This window comes from Rutidosis leptorrhynchoides, chromosome 1 (assembly GCF_046630445.1).
Source record: "Rutidosis leptorrhynchoides isolate AG116_Rl617_1_P2 chromosome 1, CSIRO_AGI_Rlap_v1, whole genome shotgun sequence".
Taxonomy (NCBI): Eukaryota; Viridiplantae; Streptophyta; class Magnoliopsida; order Asterales; family Asteraceae; genus Rutidosis; species Rutidosis leptorrhynchoides.
The window spans coordinates 656,487,780-656,503,047 of NC_092333.1; the positions used below are offsets into that span (position 1 = coordinate 656,487,780).

The 15,268-nt window shown below is 37.0% G+C and overlaps 1 protein-coding gene across 1 annotated transcript; it reads right to left on the bottom strand.

The window, feature by feature from the left end:
* Positions 1 to 2,319: 2,319 nt before the first annotated feature.
* Positions 2,320 to 7,902, bottom strand: LOC139850119 (scarecrow-like protein 21). The gene is made up of 6 exons (XM_071839711.1): positions 7,611 to 7,902; positions 7,204 to 7,269; positions 6,985 to 7,071; positions 3,859 to 3,954; positions 3,694 to 3,768; positions 2,320 to 3,506 (listed from the first exon to the last, which is right to left on the bottom strand). Exons 1-6 carry the CDS (start codon positions 7,900 to 7,902, stop codon positions 2,320 to 2,322), a joined length of 1,803 nt encoding a protein of 600 aa, XP_071695812.1.
* Between the last annotated feature and the right edge of the window lie 7,366 nt (positions 7,903 to 15,268).

Below are 15,268 nucleotides of genomic sequence, written 5' to 3' on the forward strand. Positions count from 1 at the left end.
AACAAGATTACCTTTGGCGCAAGACGAGTCAAGTCCAGAGTCAACACCTGGAAGAGTCAAAGCGTTAGCAGAGATATACGAGACTTGCAACTTTACAACTATAGAACCTGAAAGCTATGAAGTTGCAGCCAAAGATGAAAAATGGGTGACTGCTATGAACGAAGAAATAAGAATGATCGAGAAAAACAACACATGGGAGTTAGTTGATCCTCCAGAAAATAAAGAAATCATTGGAGTTAAATGGGTTTACAAAACAAAGCTTAACCCTGATGGTTCTATACAAAAACACAAAGCAAGGCTGGTAGCTAAAGGCTATTCACAACAACCAGGGGTCGACTACAATGAAACTTTCGCACCTGTAGCTCGACTGGATACTATAAGAGCACTTGTGGCACTAGCAGCTCAACGAAGGTGGAAGATTCACCAACTAGATGTGAAATCAGCCTTTCTAAATGGGTTTCTAGAAGAAGAAATATATGTAGAGCAACCACAAGGGTTCATTCAAAAAGGAAAAGAAGAAAAAGTCCTAAAGCTCAAGAAAGCCTTATATGGACTTAAACAAGCGCCACGTGCTTGGTATAGCCGCATTGACAGCTACTTCACAAGTTCAGGTTTCAGGAGGAGTCAAAGTGAGCCTACACTCTACATCAAAACCCAAGGTAACTCTGACACTCTCATTCTTTCCTTGTATGTCGATGATCTTATATATACTGGAAACAATGAGAGAATGATACAAGAGTTTAAAGAAGACATGATGAAAACGTTCGAGATGAGCGACCTTGGATTGATGCGCTATTTTCTTGGCATCGAAATCAGTCAAGAAAATGAAGGCATCTTCATATGCCAAAAGAAATATTCGGAAAATCTCCTGAAAAAATTTAAACTATACGGTTGTAAAACCGTAGCCACACCACTAGTTGTCAATGAGAAGATGAGACAAGAAGATGGATCGGAGAAAGCGGATGCTTCAAGATTCAGAAGTCTCATTGGAAGTCTACTATATCTAACAGCTACAAGACCAGATATCATGTACGCAACCAGTCTACTATCCAGGTACATGCAAAACCCTACTCAAATACATTACGGAGCTTCTAAAAGGATACTAAGATACTTGCAAGGTACCATGGACTATGGAATATGGTACAAGCCCACAATAGACTCGAAGCTTTATGGATACACAGATAGCGATTGGGCCGGATCGGTGGATGACATGAAAAGTACTTCAGGATACACATTCACACTTGGATCTGGTGTATTTTCTTGGGCATCAAAGAAACAAGAAACAGTGGCACAATCATCAGCCGAAGCAGAGTACGTCGCAGCCGCTAACTCAGCTAATCAAGCTATATGGCTAAGAAGAATTCTAGAAGACATGGGCGAAAAACAAGACGACGCTACACAAATATTCTGCGACAACAAGTCTGCAATTGCAATGGCAAAGAATCCGGTGTTCCATGGTAGAACAAAACATATTGACATTAAATATCACTTTCTACGAGAAGTCTCAGCCAAGAAAGACATTGAATTAAAATACTGCAAGACCGAAGAGCAGGTTGCAGATATTTTCACTAAAGCACTACCAAGACCCAAGTTCGAGCTCCTACGTAACATGCTCGGAGTAACTTCGAAATACATTAAGGAGGAGTATTAAAATATAATGTATTTCTTAACTAATCTAGAATTATTAAACAATTAAATAATTAGTTGTTGTGTAAGATATTTTAGAGGACATTACTAGAAGGTAGTAGATTGTTTAAACATTTCAAAATATCAGAAAATGCTAGAGTTAGTATTAACCGACATACTAGAGGCTATAAATAAGTTGATGGTGTCTTGGTCAATGTACAACAATAAAAAGCAAAAGAACACTTGAATAAATAAAAAAGGCTCCACTCCTTTATAAAAGTAGTAGTCTTCATTACACTCATCATTATTCACATTTCTACCTTTTAGAAAATTATCCCCTCATACAATTAATCAGTACTCATAAATTTAACTAATATAAATCAGTAACAATTCTAACACTAAATTTACTTTGTTTTTTGGACATAGTTTCGAGCAAAACATAAAATAACAGACAATCAAACTGTACGTACTTCGTTATCTGACAGTAATGTGATAGATGAGGCTTACTGCAAGTAATGAGGCTGTTTTACCATTACCAGATAGTAGTTAATTTGAAAGTGATATATATATCACACAAAGTTGCATCTTAATTATAAACATGATTTAGAAGAATAGTTCCAGACAGACTACTCATACTAACTATCTAAATCTTACCAAAAGCTGATCGATTCACATTGCATCCATGCAACACCACTACTTTCTCAAACTTACCAAACTTGTCTCACAACACATCCATGCAGACGACGACATCAAATCTCGACTCATCCATCCAAAGAACAAAGCCCCATCTCGCTCTTCAACACTATACCTGTCACAATAGTTCTCAAGCAGCTTCTTAATGGTGGCGTTCACATACGAGCTCAGCGGAAACGGACTAAATCCAGTCTTCATGAAACGTGATCTCCACATCCCAAAAAGCTCGTGTCTCTTCTCCCTCTCAGCCCCCTCACACGCCAATATATTAACTATTTCACCAGCAAGACAATGTTGTTCTACGTTGATTCTCTCTTTATGATCCCTTGGTAAATTAGCATCAATTGATTCAAACACAGCTGAGTAGTAGCTGAATACCTCTTGAAACCTCGAAAAAAAGTTGGTCGTATTCAAATCAGCTTCATGTTCAACAAGAGTCACAACTTTTGGAGACAAACGTTTAATCAGCCTTATCAATCGGTCCCTATGATCATCGTGCAAGTGGTGCAGCACCAACGTACAGTTAACCGCCAATGCCTCCCCTGGTTGAACCCTAAGATGTTTAATCTCGATATCTGAAGCAAAAACCGGTACACCATGAAACTCAAACGGTACTTTTAATGATTCTGCAAGTTTTGCAAGTCTCTGACCAACAATGTTTAATCCACCACCTCTAGCAAATGCGTTCCTGGAATCATCTAAACCAGTGATCCTTAGCTTTGGTGGACCACCGGGTCGACCCGCTAAAGCCTGAATTAGAGTTTCCCATTGACCACCCTGCGCAATCTGAAGATCAATTATGTGGATTCTATCTTCGTTCTTGGTGGCTTCAACAATCGCTCCATTAGCAGATAAATAACCAAACTTGAAATAAGGACATGCTTCATTTAGTAACGTCATATAAGAGAAGAGGTCACAACTGCTTGGTTCTTTACGCTTTAAAGATTTGTGGATTGTACTACCAGAGCCATAGAATCGAGACACGATTCCTTCTAACATGTAAGCTGCTAACCTTTGTGTGGGGTCACCAGAAATCGACACCAACGGTTGTAACACCGAAATTAATCTTTCTGCAGTTATTGTGTTGTTTTCTGAAACTGCTTCAGCACAAGCAAACAGCCCTTGTTCCAACACACCTCTAGCAATCAACTCTCCCATTTTTCGGCATTCTTCGTCACCTGGATTGATATTTTACAAAGAAAAAGAAAAACAAGCATTAAAAAGTGATTTTGATCGATTGGGCCTAGTTCACTCATCATGAGCAGCAATTCATCATCAAACTTGAGATATATATATATATATATATATATATATATATATATATATATATATATATATATATATATATAGTAATAAAAAGGAACAGAAATATACTATCCAGTAAGGCGACACCATCAAAGTTGCGTTTCTCAGCAATGTCCTCAACATTTTCTCCCGTACCTATCAGTTCTGATTTATTACAACAAATGTATGTATTAATTTAGTCAATCCCGAACCAAAATTTAATATAAAAAATAAGGTAACAAAATTGTAATATACCTTTCTCGACTTTTAAACCAAATTTTTCCTTATATCTTTCCTTTGCCTCATTGATCATCAAGTCTAGTAAGCCAGAACTTGCATCCAAAATAATATCTGTAGCATTAAAATGGTAGAATGAACTCGTTATAATAAATGAATCAAGTATCGTCTTTCAAATTAAACATAATAATAGGAACAGTTTGGTTCTATTTTTTGGGGGAACATGAATGTTGAGCGTGATGAAGAGGAACGGTTTGGTTCTACTTTTCGTCCAGCTGTGGGAAACGTGTTTAATGAATTTATATTTTATATAGATTATATGAACCTTGTTGATATTGCATTATAAGGACATCGATTCACTTGGAGAAATAAAGCGGGTTCCAAAATGAGCAAGTTGGTTATTAAATTAAAAAGATTGATTTTGGCCAGACTCCTTTTACATTATTTCATTATTGGATGGATTGCGACGGGTTTAATGATGCGGTAAAGAAAGTTATATATGATTATTATCTTTCGAGCCAACATGCTTCAATCAATGCACAGCTTAAGTTCGTTAAAGTTAAACTGAAAGAATAGTAGAATGTCAATAATAGATTGGTTAATTAATTATATCTCTCGTAAACAATCTGTTATGGTCGAGTTGGATGACAAAATAGACAAAGGTGCAGCTTCATTGGAAGAGTTGAAGGAGCATATATTCTGACTTAAATATCACATGAAGCTGATCATGATATAGTTGAAGAATCTGAATTACTTCAAATGACTATAGCAAAGAAAGTATGGATGACATCAGCAGTATCAGATCAGATGAAGAAGTAATTAAATCAAAGGGCAAAAGATTCAAGTTGTAAAGTTCGAAGATTCCAACAAAATATCTAGGATTACCGATAGGGGCTAATATGAATCATACGTCACTTTGGAAAGAGTTGATTGCCAAATTTCATAAATGGCTCGCGGAGTGGAAGATTCCTTTATTTTCTATAGGATGACGATTAACGCTAGCTTATAGAACTTCTGATGGGATGTATAGGGATTTATTTATGGTCAGTCTATAGAAAAATGGTCCTGGTGAGTGGGCTAACATTGTGTCTTTGTGTATTATATAGCATATATGGCAGATCGTGATTTGATTCCTAGCAACACTACATCAATTAACGAAACTTGGCGATGGCAAGAGCATTCGTTTCTGGATTGATACATGGTTAAGTAATTTCCTGTTATGTTCATGCTTTAATAGACAGATTATTCCACTTAGAAATCTCATAAAGGTGCCCCAGCCATTGTTGATCGACTGGTGGATGGACAATGGATTTAGAAGTGGAATCGGGATAGTATAGGGAACAAAGCACTCGGTGCGCATCTACATATTTTGATGTCTTATCTAGAGGGTATACATACCTTCAGTACAAATTAAGGACTATTGGCGATGGTATATGTTAGTGCATGTAATCCCTAGTTCTAGTTAACTTGTCGTTTAATACATTCGGTCATGTAATAATGTTTACTTTGTGACTATTGATTAGATACGTGTGTGTGCTCTTTAATATTTATTATATCAATATGTTAAACTGCATACACAGTCGACCGAGTGTGTCCACACACTCGACCGATGTCTAACACAGTCGACTGACTGTGTCTGATATGCGACCGACTGTGTCTGATATGCATTATATATAAGGGTTTTAGCTTCCATTACGAGGTTACTCATTCCCATAACCCTAAATCGCCTACTTTGCGTCCCAGTTGATCCCAATACCATATACCACCGAATTACTACGTTTAGGAGTCATTCTAATCTAGAATCAACACTAGGTTTGACTAATTCAACCCCGATACGACCCAATTCGCGGTTTACCTTCGTTCTAGTGATTTCCGCCACTAGATCGGATTACAAGCGACCTAAGATCCATAAAAACAACGTCTACAGTATTTGACAGAGATGATTTGTTTACGATTCATTCGGCGAGACAACATATTGATAGAGCTCTTCTTTTGTCTGATCCTATTCCAACAAGATGGAAAAAGTTTTTTCCAAGCAAAATAAATGTGTTCATGTGGCGTTTCTTTTGTGACAGATTACCACATCGTCTCAATTTATCAAAAAGAGGTTTGGATATTGAGTCAATTTCTTGTGTGATGTGTAACCATGTGCTTGAAATTCGACTCACGTTTTCTTTCAGTTTAAGATTGCTATAGATGTTTGGTTCAATATATTCAGACGGTTAGATACTGGCATCATTCAGCTTCAATCAGCTACACAATTGATGTCTTGGTTCGACAACTGGAACAAAAATGTGGATTCCAAGTCTTGAGTGTACTCCATCGTGACAGCTTCTTTATGTTTTATGGCGGTTTGGGAATTGTTCTTTGCACCAAGACAATTCCTTAAAGAAATCCTCCATTTATGATTCTATTACATATTAGATTAATGTCGTTTTCTTGGCTTACATATGGTGGTAATATAGTTTCTAATTAGACTCTTGATTTTTATGCCCCTTGTAACTTTTCTCTAGCTTTAGCTAGAATAATGATTCATTAATAAAAGCGGTCCCAACGGTATTGCCATCCTCGCCACCCTACCCTCCTCCATGCCCACCTCGATGGCACCACTCAGCCCTGGTTTTTTGCCCTATGTTTTGTGATTCTCAAGCACGGGTAAGACGGAGATAGATGTTTTTATTAGTTGTACAATTATCTTTGACGGTTGTAACTTATTTAATTAAATAATTTCGTAGGTCTCAATTTATTTGAGTAAGTAATGTCATAGTTGAGAGTGTTTAGTCGTGGGTTAGTCCTGGTAAGATAGTGCTGATTTTGCAGCTAGTTCTGGTGAAGAAGCTTGTTATAGTTGGGAGTCATCTAATATTGCAACAGATCAAATAATAGTGTTGTCATAAGTATATAATCAAGACTAATTATCAACACTACTTGACTTAGTCTTTGAACTAAAACAACAATGACCGAGACAAAAACAATCAACTGGACATGTACCATCATATTTTAGTATCAATAGTGTTGTATTATTTGGTAGGTCGTAGCTCCTAAATCCCCCCATGAATTCTGCTTTAATTTGCCCAGTCCCATAATTTGCCTAGTCCCATATTCACTTTTTTGACCTAGAAATTAAAACATATATAAACATACCGATCATCGGATCCGACGGATCAACGGATACCCGGAATAGAAGCTTCACGAGGCTAATAGCGGCGCTAATGTAATGCATGGGTAGGGCTGATTAATAATAATAAAAAATTAACAATAATTAATAATAATATACAAGTAATAAATTAACAGTTAGTAATAATAATATAATAAATAACAAATAAAACATATAAAAAATATTACTATAATTAAAAAAATTACCTAGCACTCTACTTTTTGCTTGATGAAACTTCTTCAGACACTCACGAATAGAATTCTTGACGGGATCTACAATCACATACAAATGCCGAGTTATTAATTAGCTGATCATGGTACTTTTAAAACGTAATTATATAAGAACATCGTAGTTTTCATAAATATTTAACAAAATAAACTCCCAAATGTATTATAATTTATTATTTTTCTAGAGGATGTTTGTATCTCTTCAAATACTTTGTGCTTTGAAATATTTTTAATAACCTTATTTTATGTTCTTTATTTTAACAACTTCAAATTACTAACTTTGTGACAACAGCAAAGGTTTGCATATTCCATTTTACAGACAACAAAAAACTAAATAAGAATAAAATGGAAAGAAAAAGAAAAAAAAAGATGAGAGCCAAAATAACCTTTAATATATTGTGGGTAACGAAAATATATGAGAGCCAACCAGATCCCGTGATTTACAGCAATCAGATAAAGAAACGGAAACACCGAATCCAACACCGGTGACAACTTACTGAGGATTTCGATCAGTAAAGGTATAAAATCGGGCGGCAACGTGCTAATACTATCGGCGACGGGTACGGATGGAAGATTTTGAGGGTCGAGAACAAAAAACCCATTTACTCTTTCATACGAAGTGAGACTATCTCTCAAACATTGCGGGGTTAAGGGATGTTTGAGATAATCTGAACACATCAATGTTTTGCTGTGATCGAAGTTTGCAATCGTGGCCGCTGATGATAATGGTCTTGCTAAGTTGAACAATTTGAGTTGATGAGTCCCCTTAAAAGTAAGGCCATTGTAGTGTCTGAGAAATAAAGAAATGAGAAGGTGTTTTAGGGAGAAGGAATAACACTTGGAGAGGAGGAAAACTATTGAGAGGGAGGTAAAGAAAAAGAATGAGTGACACAAAAATAAAAATAAAATGGGATATTTTAAGTGATATAAAATGCCCTAAATTGGTGAAATGAGATATTTTAAGTGATAAATGATATGTAAATATTGTTTTGAGATAGCTTTAAATAAAGCTCAGTTACTACTTATTACAGTTTGTTATCCGAAATGGATGTGAATATATTTGTTTTCAACGACACAAATAAATATAAAATCAGAGATGTCATTAAATAAGCTCAATTGGTCTTCGATCATTTTTTTATTTGTACACAATAGGTTTTATTTCTTGTTGATCTCGATAATAATTTTATCTAGTGTTAATCATATTAATTTCATCAAATCAAGATTACTTTTGGACGGGTTCGTGGTTTTAAACGAGGGTATGGTTTGTTGCTAAAAATATTTGTTGTTGGTGGTGCATGTAATCCTTAGGCTAAAACTTTTTCTCAAGATATCTTTCAACTATTGGGCTCCTTGCTCTCGATGTCGTTTGTACGGTGTGAAAGCAGTTTTTTTTTTTTTTTTTTTTTTTTTTTTTTTTTTTGTAATTTGAATACGTTCGGTCATGTAATAACATTTTATATTGTGACTATTGAATTGTTATGTATGTACTTTAATAATTATATCACTAGTAAAACTGCAAACACAGTCGACCGAGTGAGGTCACTCACTCGATCGACTCAGTCACACAGTCGACCGAATGTCCAACACAGTCGACCGACTGTGTCTGGATGCAGTATATATACGGGACTTAACCTCCTTTGTTAGGTTACACATTCCCATAACCCTAATACAATTGTCTTGTCTTTCTTGCCGGTTCCCAACACCTAAACGCTGTCTGTCTTTCTTGCCGGTTCCCAACACCAAAAACCACCGAATCATAGCGTTTTGGTGTCGTTCTAATCTAGTTCCAATCCTAGCTAGATTCGACTAATTCAACCCCAACACGTCCCGTCATTCGGTTAATCTTGTTCTAGTGATTTCTGCCATTAGATCGAGTCGCAAGCATTTCTAAGATCCTATTAACAACATCTACAAAGTGGCATCAGAGCTGGAGTCTCTGAATCGCTTGTTTTAATCGATTTCTTTTTCTCAAAAAGTGGGTTTTTGGTTAAAATTGTTTTTCCTTTGATTCTCGGTGTTTTTGCGTTATAGTAATTGGTTTTTGGGTTTAAACGTGTTCCCGATAGTTTTTTCGAAGTCCCTAGTGTCTTGGTTCGTTTCGTTTTGTCAAAAACTAGTCGCTAGATCGATTTTTTTTTATCAAAAAACCCTAGTTTTCGACATGTTGATGTCAAGAACACACCCGACCATTTGTTTCTTGACAATCGACCGTGTGAGTCAATTAGTCAACCGTGTGATTTTTTCCTGAACCGTTTGAGTTTCACATAGATACTCGACCGTGTGTCTAGACAACCGACTGTGTGAGTATACACAATCGACCGAGGGTGTAAGACATTTGATCGTGTGAGTTGCAATACCATATAGACTGACAGTAATGAAGTGATGCCCATTTGACTTTAAGACACTCGACCGACTGGAACAGACACTCAATCGTGTGACTAAGACACTCGATCGTTCGTCTTTTAATACAGAAACCTTATTTTCTTAATTCTACTTAAACTTTAGAAGATGTCTGAACCAAATCAATTTATTGCTAATGAATGTGTGTATGTATTAATACCTAGTATTCAGAAAATCCTGATAGCTGAGAATGAATCGGGTACCTCCTACAAGGTACCTACACTTGAGAATCTAAAGGACTATATGGACTGGAAGAGTAGGTTTATGATCTACTTGAATGTGATAGATTCTAGGTTGTGGGAACTTATTGAGACCGAATATGTTTACCAGTGGCCTCATATGGTGAAAATAAAGAAACATCTGCTTTTCAGTCCTCCTGAAAGGGAACAGTACAACTTAGAATGCAAGTGTTATGCTTAACTTACTCAGGTGTTGTCAAAAGAAATTTTCATCAATTTAATTCCCGAAATAAGACATCTCATTCTCTTTGGGTGGCTATTCAGTCTGCTAGCCAGGGTACTGAAACCTACCGTGCGATGAAAGGTAAGGTGTTGAAGACTGAGTGGAAGACCTTTGCTGCTCTCCATATCGAGCACTTAGAACAGACCTTAACAAGATACTGTCACCTCATGTCTGAACTTGTTGATTATCGGATTAAAATTACAGATGCTAAGGCAATCAAGGTATTGAAAGAAGGGGTTATAGAGAAATGGGATATGATCATTGAACAGATTCAGAACAGGGCTACCAATTCATCATGTCCGTTGACTTTGTCTACTTTCACTTCGAAGCTGATTGATCAGTCCTAAATTAGGCTGTGTATATGATCACTGATGGAGAAGGAAGTCGAACTTGAAGCTAAGAGAAGACATCTTAGAACCCCACAATCCTACTTTATATAAGGGTTCTAAAATTGGTGCTTCTTCATCTACAGGTCATGCTCCGTTGTAGACTACTTATATTTCATGCAACGTTTCACAGACTTCTTCAAAACCTCTTCTGACTGGGTACTTCCAACCTCCACCACATGGTCAAATTCCATTAAGTCAGATAGTGGACATTTCACAGGTACAACAGGCTCAACCAACTATTCTAAAGACTGAAAATATCAAGAAAAGGCCTCTGGAGCTCATTCAGGAAGACATGGCACTGGTTGCTTTGGTTGTAAACTCTTATAATGATATGATTAATGGTTAGGTTCTTAATTGTCATCTGGAGAATGAAGACTATGAGCAGATTGATGAAGATGAGCTTGAAAGAACAGATATCTTGTGGGCTATGGGTATTGTTGTTAGAAGAGTGTGAAAGTATTTGAAAAAGACAGGTCAGAAGAACTTGAGCGTTAACAAAAATACTAAGTTTGGTTTTGACAAGTCTAAAGTTAGGTGCCAAAACTGTGATGAACTTGGTCATTTCAAAAGAACTTGCACGAGACCAACAAAGCCTAGTTTTCACAATCCATTCCACAATTCGAATATTGAAGCGAACGGAAAATATACTGTACCGATTGAGGAACCTTCAAAGGAGACTCAGACATAAGTTCAAACTAAGGCCTTAAATACTACATATGCCGATGAAGTCTCCGATTGGTCAATTCATGCTGAGAATGAGAAAGCAAATGTAGTATTCGTTGGTAAAATTGAAGAGCAAATAGAATCAGAAAAGCTTGAGAGAGAGAAAGTTGGTTGCGTTGGTAAAGACAATGATTGCAAATGCTATATTTGCAAATGTGAAGCAAGGGTGAAGAGAGCTGAAGAACTTTCAAAGTGGGCTCTTAAGATAAATATTCGAAGGGAGTTATCTGATAAGTTTCGAAAAGCTAAAGATTGGTCAGATGTGTCCTCTGATTCTTTCGATGATGAAGTTATGGGTTTGGATTTTAATACGAGAACATGGTTTAAGAAAGAAGAGGAGATTGTTGATGCGGGTTCAGATAAGGGTTCAGAAGGTAAGATGGGCAAAGGTAATAGCTTGGTTGGTAATGATACTGGTGTGGAAAATGTTGATCCTGATCTGATAGCACAAGTTCAGAGTCAAAATTAGAACCGGATACAGATTCATAGGATGGAAGGAGCAACTATGCATTCATGGCCAACACTTCGAGTAATGATAAGGTACACACTGAATCTACTTCTGTCTGTACTAAATGTTGTGAACTTGAACATGAAATTAATCGACTTGAATGTGTTATATCCAAGCTTAGTGAAATTCCTGTAACATGTGCTAATTGTCCTAAACTTGAGATTGAGCTTAAGAATTTAGGTATAGACAATCAGTAGAATAAGAAAGCTTATGAGGATGTTGTATATTACTTGAACAAACAGAAGGATTATGTGGATGTAATTCATACCATAGAAAATCAAATAGTTAACTTGAATGCAACTGTGATTGATAATGATAAGGCCATTACCATGTACATAAACCAGTTAGAAAGCCTTAGAAATGAGAAAGAGGCATTCATGATAAAGTATGAGAGTGAACTGGTTAGGAATGAGAGCTGGCAACGTATGTCACATATTTTAGACTACACAGTCTACAAACAACAGCATGGTAGTAAATCCATAGGTTATGAAAAATGTCCACCACCTTTTAAGCAGGAATACATTTATAAGCCACGTGAGAAGTGTAGAAGTGCGATCCTTGAACAGCAACCCGTTGATACTAAGGAGAAACCTGTTGAGAATAAGAAAGAATACGTTGAGACTGAAAAGGTAGAGGTTCTGAAACTTGTAGAGGTTGTCTATGAAACAGAGTCCGATACTGATCTCGACACTGAGAAAGATAGTAAACCATTTCAACGTTAGATGAAATCTATTACTATCTTGAAAAATCCCGAGAATGTTCATAGGGAAAGTGACTCTAAGAAAGCAAAGCTAAAATCTGCGGAAAGATCTAGGAAACCAAGAAGAAAAGACACACCGTTAACTCCACGTAAGTTCCAGCAAGGACCTAGTGTTGCACAGGAGGATATTTTTGCTCCCATGTGTGGACTACCACCTCTAGGTAAGAGTCCCAAGCCTAGCAGTGTGCCTAAATACATATCCCCTAGCCACAGACAAGCTTTGAAATAACAGGAAGTGACACCCCCACCGCCTAGAAAGCAGACCACCTCACCTAGAAGACAATCCACACCTCCTAGATATAAATCTAGAAAATTGTGCTCATTTTGCTGAGCCTAAATGTTTTGTTGTGGAATGTCTAGACATCGTGCTGTTAATTGCAAAACTTTTGGTCGAACATCACACATGAAGGTCGATCTGAGTCCTAAACATGTTTTTAATAAAAGATCATATTCACCTATGTCAAATTCTCCTTCGGTAAAATCATATGATATTAAAGTTTTTCAAACTAAAGATTATTACAGGAAACCAGTACCTAAAAATATTATTTGGAAACGAAAATTAAAGGGAAAGGGTGTTTAGAACTCTGAAAGCCCGTCAGGATCTAAGGGTAAACGGGTGGAATTACCAGTAGTTGGCGTTAATGGGAAACCCACTGCCATTAGGGCATGGGTCGCCCTCTCAAACTAATCTCCTAATGTTTTGTGCAGGTCACCTACAATCCATGTTGCAGTACATGGATCGTTGATAGTGGGGAATCCAGGTACTTGACAGGAAACTTGTCTTTACTTTCTAATGTCAAGGCAGTAGATGGTGGACCGGTTTCTTTTGCAGGAGCTGAGGGTGGTTATATTAATGCACATGGTGTTATTAAAAATGTTAATGTCAATTTTGATAAACTGAATTTTGTTAAGCAGATGTCGAATAATCTGCTTTCTGTTTCTTAGGTTGCTCACAAAAGGTGTACAGTTGGGTTTGATGATAAATTTTGTTGTATTTTGAGAAAAGAATTTGTTATATCGGAAGACATGATTCTTATGACCGCTTCGAGATGCAAAAATTTGTATATTCTTGATATGAGAAAGGCTCGTGTGGAAGCTGCAAAGGGTCATCAGGCCTTTGTATCAAAAGCTACATAATAAGTGTCTATCTTATGGCACAATGGGTCATTTGAGTTTTAGGAGGATGAACACTCTAGTTCATAATGGACTTGTCAAAGGTGTAAATGTGAAGAGTTTTCAAATTCATGAGGGTTGTCTACCATGTAAGAAAGGGAAACAAACAAAGAAGTCTCATGCATCCAAGAAGCATCATTCAATTGATATTCCTCTAGAGTTACTTCATATGGATCTTTTCATTCCTATTAATCACAAGACTATCTCTGGGGATTCTTACTGCTTGGTTGTTACAGATGAATATTTTTGTTTCTCTAGGGTTGTTATGTTGAAGAATAAGTCTGATACTTTTGAGCACACCAGACTTTTGATTTTGAAGCTAGAAAGTTTGTATAAGCTGAAGGTGAGAAGGATTCATACAGACAATGGTACTGAGTTCAAGAATCAAAAAATGCAGAGTTTCTATAATGATAAGGGCATTCAACAACAGTTCAGTCCAGCATACACACCACAATGGAATGAGGTAGCTGAAAGAAAGAACAGAACATTGATTGAGGCTGCTAGAACCATGTTAGCTGATTCATGCTTGCCCATTACTTTCTGGGGTGAAGCTGTGAGTACAACATGTTATGTGATGAATCGAGTGCTGGTGATTAAATGACATGGGAGGACATGTTATGAATTGTTGCATAAAAGGAAGCCTAACATTAAAAATTTCTAACCTTTTGGTGCACCGTATACAATCATGATACGGGATACTGGAGGGAAGTTCAATCCAAAGGTTGTTCCTGGTGTGTTTCTTGGATGTGGGAATACTAACAAGAGAGAGTATAAATCCGAATCTAGGTGTGTTGAATAACGCTTTGAAGTTGATGTTCAGCGTACTGCTCGTCCTCCCATTGGAAAAGGATTCGCATGGCAATTTGATTATGATACTTTGGTTGATTCATTTAATATTCCACCTGATGTTACTGAAGAGGATGTTATTGCTCAAATGTTATTGGATTCACATAATGCTACTTAAGATAATATTACAATTCCGGGGCTGCAGTTGTACCAGAGAGTGTAGAAGCATATGTAGATGGGATTGTAGAGTCTGATGACGACAGTGGATCTGAAGTAGAAGGAGAAGTAAATCGGACTTTTTTGACTGAGGAACATATTAATCTGCTTTACGATCTGCAACCAACTTTAACTGTAAATGAACTGTGATATCGCTCAATTTATATATGTTTATCTCACGATATCTACCTCACTTTGCTCGGTTTTTGACTATCTCGAGGCCTATTTAGTGTGATATTGAGCTATTTGATAAATATTGGGCTAAGGAGTTGATTTGGTGTAAAATTGACCAAATCTTGGGCAAAATTGGCTTAGAAAATGACAAGTGCAGGAAACAGCTCCAAAAGCGCCGTTCTTGGTCTAAAAGCGCCGCTCCTACAAGATCAAAAGCGCCGCTCCAGAACTAAAAGCGTCGCCATTGTGCACGATTTGTCTCCATTTCTCATCAGTGGGCAAAAGCGCCAGTCTTCAAGATAAAAGCGTCGTTCCTGATCAGATCCAAAAGCGACGCTCTTCAACAAAAGCACCGCTCCTGAAGTCAGCTAAAAGCGCCGCTCCTGTCGCTGTTTCGGCCCAAATTTTCAGCACTATTGAAACATCCCAACCCGTATTCCATACGATAATTTT

What these genes read in the sequence shown, in the direction of transcription:
- LOC139850119 (XM_071839711.1), bottom strand. Translation starts at nt 7,902, where the DNA reads ATGTGTTCAGATTATCTCAAACATCCCTTAACCCCGCAATGTTTGAGA. An exon ending in TTACCCACAATATATTAAAG is followed by an intron (nt 7,270 to 7,610) that starts GTTATTTTGGCT and finishes ATGTGATTGTAG; the next exon opens with ATCCCGTCAAGAATTCTATT. An exon ending in TCCGTCGGATCCGATGATCG is followed by an intron (nt 3,955 to 6,984) that starts GTATGTTTATAT and finishes TTAATGCTACAG; the next exon opens with ATATTATTTTGGATGCAAGT.